Below are 11,831 nucleotides of genomic sequence, written 5' to 3'. Positions count from 1 at the left end.
TGGACTGTGTGGTGCTAGGGATCTATGAGAAGCATGGTCCTGATTGCGGTGCATGGATGTCAGGCTCGGTCCTCCCCATACAGATGGACTGTGTGGTGCTAGGGATCTATAGGCACCTCTCTATATACATTGACCCCCTTAGCAGGGATGTCCCCATACAGATGGGAGTAGGGATCTATGAGGAGCATGGTCCTGATTGCGGAGCAGCAGGGATGTCAGGCTCGGTCCTCCCCCATCACGCCCCCTGTATTTATAATGCAGAGACTAGGAGGCAGCTCAGCCAGTACATGTAGACAAGGACGGTGAGCCGGCGCTTGCAGTCTGCTGATTGCGGTGTACGGGGGAGGATCGCTCCGGGCTCTCTATGTACACGGACACGGCTGGATGGATACATCGCCCTGAGCTGTGCGGGATTGTGGAATAGATTGTACACTTTACACCGAGCTGTGTGTGGATTGTTATCAGTGGAAGGATCACCCGATGTCTGGGGATATGGAGATGTCCTGCTCGAGTCTCAGAGCTGTCCTACTGACAGGGATCATCCTCTCCGGTATGTGTCCTCCGTCCTACTACTTTGGGGTGATCGGGGTCTTCCTGTGTGTTCTATGCAATGGCAGCAAATGGAGAGGAGCTGCTGAAGGGTCTGACCCCCCTAAAGTGCTATTCCATTGATTGGGCTGAATCCTACCCTGGCATCTGATCTCTATCCAGGACTGATAAGCACATTCTCCTGGAGAACCCAGCTTGTCACATCTGCCTTGCAGTCTTACTCCTTCTGCTGCAGCACAAGGGGTATCCCTGTTCAAGCATCAGTGCCTATAACTTAAAATACATATGCAATGACCAGGGCAAGCGAGTGGATCTGTGACCTTATGGGAGACCTCGCTGTTCTCGCCACAGTGCGTTCGATATCATGCACATAATGTACATGCACTAGTGTGCGTTTTAATGTGCATTGCATTGTGGACACTTCTTTTACATTTTAGGCTTTATTCACACCTACCACTTGCGCTTTTGTGCTTTATATGTAGAGAAAAGTCTGTCAGTCTAGATGCTGTGTTTATGCTTCTAGATGCGTCAAATGATGCGTGTTTATGTGCGTTTACATGAATATGCATTTAGAAGCATCCGGTACGAATCCTTGCGTCAAATTGCGCCTATATGCATTTAGAAGCATCTGGTACCGAATCCTTGCATCAAATTGCGTTTAGGTGCATTTTGGTGCGTTTAGAAGTTGCAATCTATTCCTGGACCCATCTGACTTCTATTTTTTCTAAAGGCAGATAAAAGCATCTAAACACAGCGGAGGGAATTTATCAAAACTGGAGCAGATAGAATCTTGAGCAGTTGCCGATGGCAACCAATCAGCTTCTCTTTTCAGTTTGTTCAGATAAGATTTGAAAATGAAAGAGAGAAGCTGATTGGTTGTCATGCAAAGCTGCTCCAGATTTTGTCTGCTCCAGTTCTGATCATTTCCCCCAGTGTGTATAGATCCATTGGAATTCATTAGATGCATATATATAAATGCGTTTAGAAAACAATTTTAAATGCATATATAAACGCATCTAATCGCACCTAAAGTTAATGTAATGTCATCATGCACCATGGTGCGCTGCAAAGCTTTACATTACGTTGGAAAGAGGGTTTTCCTTTGAACGGAATCAATAGGACTTAAGGCAAATAGCTTGTTCTTGCATTGGGGCTGCATTGGGCAATACAGCACAACACATCCCAGCGCTTCTGGTGTGAATGGGCCCTTAGTATAGAAGGGCCATTGCTCTAGAATGTGCAGATTTAAATGTTTCCTATTGGGTATAGCAATTAGGCCTCATACACACTATGTACAAAAACGTTGAGTTCAGGATGGATTTTCCCAGCCAATCGTTATTATTTTTCCCCTTGGTGGCTCCAGGGCTTGCTCTCCCATCTCCTAAACATGGAAGTTTGACCAATGTGAACGTCCATGTTTGTGCGCCAATCATTGCCATTAACTGGACCTGTCGGCACCTTACTAGGCAAGGGTTGTAAATCCTGTGTGATAAGTACTGTGCGTTGTTCTTTGTAGCGGTTGGATCAGATTTTTTATTCACCTGATTGCAGATCTGTCACGCAAAAAGGCATTAGGGGCTCATTCACACTGGAATCGGCCAGCACGTACAGCTCAGTGCCGCGTGCAGGGCCGTATCGGGCAGCTCCCGGGAAGGACAGGTGCTGCGTGTGATTAGTACGCAACCCCCGTCTTTCTCTATGGGACTACGCGGCCATACGCTCCCTACGCTCACCTGCCCTGCACGTCCGTGCGGGTGAGCGTACTCTTACGCTGACCGGATAAATCCTGTCTGCGTCCGAGCCAGGAAACAAGCACTCGTACGGACCTGCACTTGAGGTGAGCGTAGGGGGGCGTACAGCCGCGTAGTCCCATAGAGAATGACGGGGGCTGCGTACTCATCACACGCAGCACCTGTCCTTCCCGGGAGCTATCTGATATGGCCGTGCACGCAGCACGGAGCTATACGTGCCGGCCGATTCCAGTGTGAATGAGCCCTAATGAATAATGAACTGTATTATGCTCTGCAGACCAATTCTGTGCTCTAAAAAGAATTCACAATTTGCTGATTCCATGCACTCAGCACTATTTATCTTGAAGTTGTGTCTCCGAAGTGTCAGGGGGTGGACAAATGTCAGCAAGTCAGGGGGTGGACAAATGAATATGGAATTCAGGAGCCAGAAGGATTTATTTTGGGAGCCAGCTCCATCCACAACAACTAGAGATAACCTCTAAAGTTGGGTGCCGGCTGTCATATTTAAGGAGCATTGGCTACCTGGTTCATGGGATTTATCAAGCCCTGCTGTCAATTAAAGTCTCTGTATATTATCAGAGTGTGTTACTTTATTTATTACAGGTATTTATAACACGAACGATGTAACATTCTGTATATGCGCATCAGTCCTAATCTAAGGTCTATATCTCATATGCATACCTATAAACTGGGGCCATTTTAAAGCTGCCCATACACCTTACGAACATCGGCCGAATATCGCGCTTTCGTCCGATATTTGTAAGGTTGATGGGCACTGTACAACCGCAAATACTGTACAATCGATTTACTATCCAGCAGGTTAGAAAACTTCGGTCGATTACAATTTTCGCAAAGGTCGGGGGCGTTTCCGTACGTCGTAATTCGTACGATTTACACTGCACATGCGCAAATGAAAATACGTGCGGTCGATTACCGCAATTCGTCCAAGTGTTTTTTTTAACTACCGATGATTCAACCTTGCAATGATCGGGCAGGATGGGGCCGCCGTACAAAAATCATACAACGGTTCGATCATCGGACGAAAAGTTTTGTCTGATGATCGCAAGGTGTATGGGCAGCTTTAGCTGGTCTGTGCACTGAACGGATTTCAGCTGGTCCTTGAATAGCTGGCCAAAATTTGCTCAGTCCACTCCAGCCTGACATCCTTCGATTGAAAATGGAAGGAGCAGGGGGAAAATTGTCAACCAAACATCCCCTGCAGCCAATCAGATGCAGACCCTGTTTGGGTATTCTGACAGCTGGTGAGGTGGAATGTCAACATACAATAGCTGCAGCGGAAGATTCCTCTGTCCATGCTGTTTAGTGTGGATGGAGGAATCTGTTTGATTTATATTATGCAGGATTTATATAGTTTGTGCAACACTGTACAATATGAAATGAGACAGTACAATTAAAGACAAGATGGTTAGGAGGGCCCTGCTCTTGAGAGCTTAGAATCTAGAAGGAAAAGCTGGACAAATACATCTACTAGTGTATACCCAGCTTTAGACAGGAGCCAATTAACCTACCAGCATGTCTCTGGAAAGAAACCAGGATACCTAGAGAAAACCCACACAAGCAAAGGGAGGACAAGCAATCTCCATGAAGATAAAGTCCTGGCTGGGATGCAAACCAGTGACCCCAGTTCTGCAAGACTAACCACTGAGTCACTGTGTTATTAAGGCTAAAACATTGTCATATTGGATAGCGGATACATTTCCCAGCATAACATATCTATAAATCAGAGCACCTTTACAAAGTGGCCTGTCACAATGAGTGTCCTCTGGAATATGAGCCTCTGTTAATGCCTTTGCTTCGGTTACATGTGTGATTATTAAATTGCTTTGGTGTTTTTTTTATTATGGAATTCATTGGTGTGAATTATTTATAAATATAGAGTAAATGTACTCCATTGCCGACATACAGCTGCTTTCATTTCTTATTCTTATATCCTGTACCTGATTATAAATGGTGGTAGGGACACAGTTTAAAGGAGAACTATGGGGTTAAGGCTTTTCCCCATAGTTCTCCTTAGGGTAACGGGAGGACACAAACTAGCGCCCTCCCGTCACCCTAGGCTCAGTATACCGCGAGCTGCCGCTCGCAGGAAAATGAGACGCCGTGTGACTGACAGCTGGCTCTGCCTATATAGAGGCAGAGCCAGCTGTACCCGCCCCCTTCCCCGTCCGTTCCGCCAGTCAGCGCTGGCGGATCGGAGCAGGGAGGGGGGAATCCAGCCCCTCCCTTTGCCGTGACAGGATCGAGAGGTGAGCGAACGCCGGTATATGTTCGCTCACCTCCCGATCTACTGAGCCGACCTGTGACAGTCTCATTGTCACAGGTCGGCTAGAACTATGAGTTGAGTGAAAAGCACTCACCTCATAGTTCTCCTTTAAGTTGTGTGCCCCTCTAGGCTGCACATGTCCAAATACTGTTTGAAGGGAGTGATATATATAGGAGCAGACTTCAGTCTTGGTGACGTGAATATATGTTCACGCAAGGCATCCAGACGTGCTGGAGAAGTTCCTGTGTTACCCTGTGACAAGAGAAGGGAAACAACCATGGATTACAGTAAGACACACATTACAGTATTGGTTTATGTTAAAAAATCTAATGTCAGTTTTTAACACCTGAAAAACCCCATTGAAATACTTTTTCTTCATTTCGTACACTTATTATATGATCGTGACGTGAAGACGTGTGGTTGATAGTATATGCAGTAAATTCACATACAAAAGCTGGAGCAATAGAAATGGAGAACAACTTGGTGGATGAATCCTATATCATGCTGTCTATGTTGTGCATGGAGAATATCCTAAGATATCATTCTGCTCCCTTTGATAAGCATCATATGTACTTTTCAATACACTTTCATGTAAAGAAATGTTACATGCTGCAGGCAAATTTAAAAAATAAATGATCTTAAAAGTGTACTGTATTATGCCATGCTTGACTGAAAGCTTGACTAAACATGTTCGCTGGTCTAGTTCAACAATCACTTTTTCACATCTTTAGTAAGCCACCCTCTAAGTGTGAAACTCTGTGTAGGATATGTTATTTCAAATTCTAAAGAATTTTTTGAATTCCCTAGTTTATTTATTCCACACTCTCCCCTCCATATTAGCTGCTTTGTCCCTGCAGGGATACCATGCACAATTCCATTGTATAACGCCATAAAAAAGAAGACTAACGTCTAGTACACACCACAACTGTGTGCACAGCGCAGCTGCAGTGCGATGCGTTTTGCAGAGTTTTTACAGCAATTGTGATGCAATTTTGACACTTTTTTATATCTTAAAATGGGCTTTTCGGGTGCACTCCAGTACGTATGCATGCGATTTTGATGCATTGCGTTGGAATCAGGTGCAGATAAAATGAGACGAGCAGTATTTTTTCTGACTGCAACGGAGCGGACTGCATTGGGGTGAACATAGCACCAGAAATCCCATTAAAAAGCATTGTAACGCGGTTGTGATGCAGCTGACGAACTGAACGGGCTGCATCCAAATGCATCTGGTGTGAACTTGCCCTTAAAGTGACACTAAACTTGGGAGTCAAGTACCTTAACTATTAACAGAAATGTATCTTATTTGTCCATCACTCGGCTGTAGATCCTCAAGTCATCTCTGAATTGGTGCTGACACTGTCCTTCCTTCTGGAGGTTGGCTACTCTTCTTCCTCATGGTCCCTGTGTGTGTTGTAAAGTACCCACCACTCCATGCTCCCTCCTGTGATGGACTATAATCTCAATTCAAATGAGTAAGCTAAATGTGAGATTATAGTCCATCACAGGAGTGAGCTTGGAGTGGTGGCTACTTTACAACACACATGGGACCATGGAGAACAAAAGTAGCCACCCTCCAGAAGCTGGCTTATAAAAGAAAATCTTGCTGGCTCCAGAACTGGGTGGACTGGCTTCTGAATTCCACGTGAATTTGCCCACCCCTTTGCTAAGCAATTGTCCGTTGCGTGATCATGATTAACATATCTTTGCAACATTTTTTTGTCTGGATTGACATCTAAATCAATAGAACTATACTCTAAAAAGTATATAGGTTTTAATAGTCATCACAAAGCCTATCTCCGCAGGTTGCAAGTCCAATGCCCACAGCCTCTTAAGGATACCAAGGGACACTAGCTGGAACATGGGGCAAATTATGAGAATGCCGACTGCTAGGGGAGTGGGATAGACATTAACAAGAAGTTAACCCTTGCAGGGTAGACTCACTGCAAGGGGAGGTTTTTTTTCCCCTGGAGATAGGCTTTAAAGCAAACTTGTCATATAACCAGGCAATTCAAGCAGATATTACCTTCAGTTAAAGCTGCATTTGAAAATGTTACTAGGTCATATGTCTACCCCAACAATACAAGTTTCATGTTTTTAAAGAAAATTGTACTGTGTACAGCCATACTTGTTCCTGGTCATGATGTCATGGCACAAGGCTAGTTGCCAGTCTATACACGAGGGGGTATCAAAAAGTAATGCCTGTTCTTTCATGTCTGCTGTTCATGTGAACGTATAATAAAATGCCTGATATACTGTATGTCATACATATGGTCTAACTCATGCGTCTGTTTTTTAAATTATACCAAGTGTATCGGGGATGAGAAGATGAAACAAAGAGCAGTAATTGAGTTTCTGATCAAATAGGGTTGTTCCACTGTTGAGATCCATACATGCCTGAAGAATGTGTATGGTGATGCAGCTATTGACGTGAGCAATGTTGGCTGTTGGGTAAAGAAGTTAAAAAGAGAAAAACTGAAATGAACGAGTCACTGAATGAGAGGTAAAGAATGCTCTGTAGAATTTTTCCAATCTGGATTTGAGACGTGGGTTAAACAATGACGTATATATATTGAACGTGATGGGGCAATGTGGAAGGGTAACTCTGAGTAGAGGAATTTATAGAAAATGTGTATGATGCTCATTGTTTCCATCTCAGCATAATTAAAGGAGTTCTAAAGTCCCAGCATATCCTATCCTGTGATAACATCAGCATTGTAATAGAAATACATAATAATACTAGAGTTGTTTTTGAGAATGACTTAAAAAAATCCCTTTTTATGTAGTGAATGTTCCTTCCATTACTTTCAACAACTTCCTGGACTCCCAGTGTGCTTTGTATCTCTTTCCCTGCATCTTGCTGTGATGCAATCTCATTTTCTCAACACTACATGTCCCATCATGCATTGCTTCCAGCAAGCAATGATCATGTTACATTGTTCAGACGTTAAGTTGTAGTTCAGAAGGCAGGCTCTGTCAGGGTTATGACACAAGGAAGTTCATATTCACAGAGCGAAAAGTGTCAGTGGTTTGAGGAAGTACATCCTATGGGCATCTTCAATAAGTAAGTTATCAATCAAACCTACAAATATCAATATGGTTATTAGGATTGGGATAAAACTAATGGAAACTCAATATAGAAAAACATATATATTTTGAGTTCTTAATCATAGACATCCTTTAAACATTCTATAACTCAGCAGGCATTACTTTTTGATTCCCTCTCATAGTTCTCTCATGACAAATGTACTTTACCCTACACTGACAAAAATACACGGTGGTCTCTGATTGGTTGTTCTGGGCATCCCAGACAGTTTCCCTCAGTTTTGATAAATTAGGCCCACTTTCCTATGGTTTGTTTATAATAGGACTGAGTGACAAGGGGATGGTTGAGACGTACAACCGTTTCATGTTTGCGATTATTAGTATTCGCTGTGCAAGCACAGGCTTAGGGGCACTTAGCAGTGTTTTCTCAGGAAGCACTGTATTCGTAATGCTGCATTGCTTCCATTGTCATTCTTCAGTCATTTGATTTCCCTTAGTGCTTAGCGGACTGAAAGAAATTCTGTCTAAAAATCTTACAGAGCAATTCAGACATTTATCACATTGGTCTAAAGGTAAAGTTCCCCATGTCAGTTTTGTTTGCAAGCTTTTCTTTGTACTCATTGGGTTCAATCAACACGTATTTAGCAGTGTTTGAATGAAGAATATGATTTAGTTGTGAGCCATGAGAATAGTTGCTTGCCAGGAGCATGCTGTTTGACTTTAGTGCATTAATCCCAGCTGTTTATCCTCCGCTTTGTGATATCCAATCAATCCTGAGAGTTGTCGTAACCTGCTTGCCAGAGATTCGTTCCAAATCTTTTTTTGCTGAACTTTCTGAGGTTTTTGGCTGTGCTTTCAGCTCGTTCACACACAGCTTTTTTTTCAATGTTATTTTCAGAAACTGTCCAGAAAGATGTCTGAAAAAGATCAGATGTGCTAAAGGAATTTCTGTGCGAGAGAAACATGTAGTAGTGATGGTATTTATTAAAGATATACTGACCATAGTTTTCATTTTTAAAGAGCCCCCGTCATGACAGAAATACGGAGGCTGCTATTGTTGATCTTCTGAAATTGGCACGTGCCTGGCGGTGATGCTGCCCCACTGACTTTAATACTATTTTTATAATCAGGGAGCAAGTGGAGTCGGAGAGAGAGAGATCAGAAGTCCCGATCTGCATAATTTCTGTGGGACAATGACTCAGAAATAGTGCTGTGCCTGGACTTGACATGAACCCAGTTCACCAAAGTTTGCCTGAGCCAGTGCAAAACTGTCAGTGCACAACCCCTTCCTGGCTCAATTTGTTGCCGGCATGGCATTCCCCATCCTGCAGCAACACGTCACAAAGGGGCGGTGAATGCCCCGGCTGAAACTGATTGAACCAGGAGGGAGCTGTGTCACTCACAGTTTTGCGTGGATTGGGCAAGCTCTGGCAAACTGTGTCCACAGCAAGCATGCGCACATCACTAATTCAGAGTCACTGTCCTACAACAAGTATGCAGGTTAGGAGCTCTGCGCTCGCTCCGACTTCATATGCTGCCTGATTATTGTGGGTCAGTCAATAACAACATAGTAGTCAGGCAACTTGTATTTGCATGGGGCTTGTTTCTTGAATAAGGTTGGGTGCAGAGACTGGGTTGGGGAGGTGATAGTGGCACAATGGATTATAATTTAGAGCAGGGATGGACAAATTCATTGTGAATTCAATGAATTAATTGTGAATTCAACCAGCCTGTCTATTCCAGAAGCCAGCAGGATTTTTTAGGAGCCAGCTCTATTGACAACAACTAGAGAAAACCTGAAACGTTAGGTGCCAGCTGCAATTTTGGAGCATTGGCTACCTGGCTTCTGGGATTTGTCCATGCATGATTTAGGGCGACCACACACAATGCATATGGTCGAAGGTTCACCTAGGATTGGTCTGTTTATTGAAGAGTGGATAACTGCAATTACTTGCCACTCCACCAGACCGTGTATACTGTTTGGTTTTTCTTTTTGTAACCAAACTTGCTACCACTGCGTGTTTTCACTGCCCTCTCAGCTTTGCAAGAAAAACCATGATCCCTCTCTCTCATAGGTACAAATGAATTCTCAGTGACACTGATTCTGTAGCTGGATGTTGGGCATGCTGTCCAACTCAAATCATATAGACTGAGGTTTTTTTTCCCAAGGGATGAACCTCAGAGCAAAACAAAGAGGACCCCTGGGCTTTTCACATAATTTTTATTGGTGAACAGACAGGGGTGAAATGTTTTATTTCTCAAAAATTGTTTTAATTACCACAGTATTTTTTCCCCGAAATCTCTTCTTGTGGGGTGTATTTTAAAACATTTGTTTATCTTTAATGATCACCAGTGATCCTCTTTAAGTTGTCACAGGTCGGCTCTATTGATCGGGAAGTGAGCAGAAACATGCAGCCGACCCGTTCACTTCCTGATCATCTCCCTGCAGAGTGTGGTGACTGTCAGTCACGGCTCCCTGCAGGGATTCCCCCCTCCCCTCTGATCCTCCAGCACTGAGTGAAGGAACGGACGAGGTAGGAGGCGGGCACAGCTGGCTCTGCCTCTAGATAGGCAGAGCCAGCTGTCACTCACGCAGCTGAGTGGATCTCCACAGTACTGTCGGGATCCGTCCCGGCTGCGCTGCAGATTTGGGTCATGGGAGGAGGTTAGTATATGTCCTCCCGTGACCCTAAAGAGAATTTTGGAGAAAGAAGAAACAACACTTCACCCATAGTTCTCTTTTAAGCGGGTCACTAGTGCCATGGATTAATAGGAACTCACCATTACAGGGTAGTGCAAAGCAGCAATTTCAGTAGCTATTTCACTTGTTTCTAATTCTGACAGCTGTGTAAACAGGAGAGCCGGCATCCAGTCAAGATGGTTCTGCAAGTAAATTTGGAGCCTCAAAGGGTCTGATTTACTAAAGGATATACACATTTGCAATTGCACTGATACATCAACAAGCCAGACTGAGCAACCAAAGCCTACTACACCAGTACTTACTAAACATACACAACGCTCACTGAGAACTATGATAGTGTACATGCGAACAAATTTGATTTGCGAAGCAGCACATACTGCGTTGTACAAATATACAGCAGCTATGTAGTGTTGTACCTAGAATAAAATTGTGATTTTTAACTAATAATTTGAGACTATCTTACAACGGTTATCCATTTTGTTTATGCTTTTTTATGTTGGAACAATACAGCATTGAGTGTATACTAATATTACTAATGGTGTGACTCAGGGCTAAGGGCTCATACACACTTTTCTGATCTGTTTCAATGTTACCTTGTATTGTGTATGGTAAGAGTCATAGTCTAAGGCAGAACTGTTGCCTTACTTAGGCAGCCATTCATTCATTTAGAATGCAATGCCAGCTTACAGCCACAAATGAAGAATTGTCCTTGCAGCATTTTTGTGGTGAACCACAATGCATGGCATGTATGTTACAGTATACTGCAGCATGGGTGCATTGCCACATAATGTAGTTCTGTACACCACAATGTACTGCACAAAGTGCCATGTGTTACCATGTGTTGTGGTAATCATTTTGTAAATGTAGGTTTATTACCACAAGTCATAGGTGTGAAAGCAGTATTAAAGTAAAGAAGCCATAGTGCATGCGTTCAGGGCCGTGTATCACTGTAAGCATGCACTTACATGTACGCATTGTCCATGCCAAGCACACGTACACAATTGATATTCTGCTGCTTGCAGATGCATATTGTAACAAAAAAATATCCATACTTTTACCTCCCTATTTGCTGATCCTTTGGTTCATGCTTCAATAATATCTTAAAGATCAATCCTGATGCTTGTCACGTTGTAGTTTAATATACTTATCACTAAGTATATTACTCTGTAACTACTACTACTTCCCTCCTGCTGCTGTGTCACCTGTTACCTATATACACATGTGAGGGTATATTAGGATCAGAAGATTCCTATTCTGTAATGGAGAAACAAGTTGAACTTGTACTTGTGACACGTGACTGTCCAGCCAGCCTTTACTTGTAGCCCCATCAAAGTATCAGTTTCAACTTTGCCTGACAGTGCTATAAGCAGCAGGCCACACAAAAAAAGTCATGTTGATGTCCGGGGCTTTGTTATCAGACCTCACAGGATGGGCAGAGGCTAGACATGTTTCTGACCTGCGGAAAAACACATTTTTCTTTTAGACTTTTCTTTCCCGCACT

At 43.4% G+C, this 11,831-nt stretch overlaps 1 protein-coding gene across 1 annotated transcript in view; it reads left to right on the top strand.

Moving 5' to 3' along the window:
* Positions 1–480: 480 nt before the first annotated feature.
* The window catches only part of APCDD1 (APC down-regulated 1), a 53,262-nt gene continuing 41,911 nt past the window's right edge, over positions 481–11,831 (top strand). The window contains exon 1 of the mRNA XM_018553399.1: positions 481–550. Coding sequence (XP_018408901.1) covers positions 481–550 — 70 coding nt within the window. The remainder of the gene's footprint in view (positions 551–11,831) is intronic.

This window comes from Nanorana parkeri, unplaced genomic scaffold (assembly GCF_000935625.1).
Source record: "Nanorana parkeri isolate BGI_ZX_2015 unplaced genomic scaffold, ASM93562v1 scaffold7, whole genome shotgun sequence".
NCBI lineage: Eukaryota > Metazoa > Chordata > Amphibia > Anura > Dicroglossidae > Nanorana > Nanorana parkeri.
The sequence above is the reverse complement of the archived record's forward strand: the minus strand, read 5'-3'. Positions and strand labels throughout refer to the sequence as shown.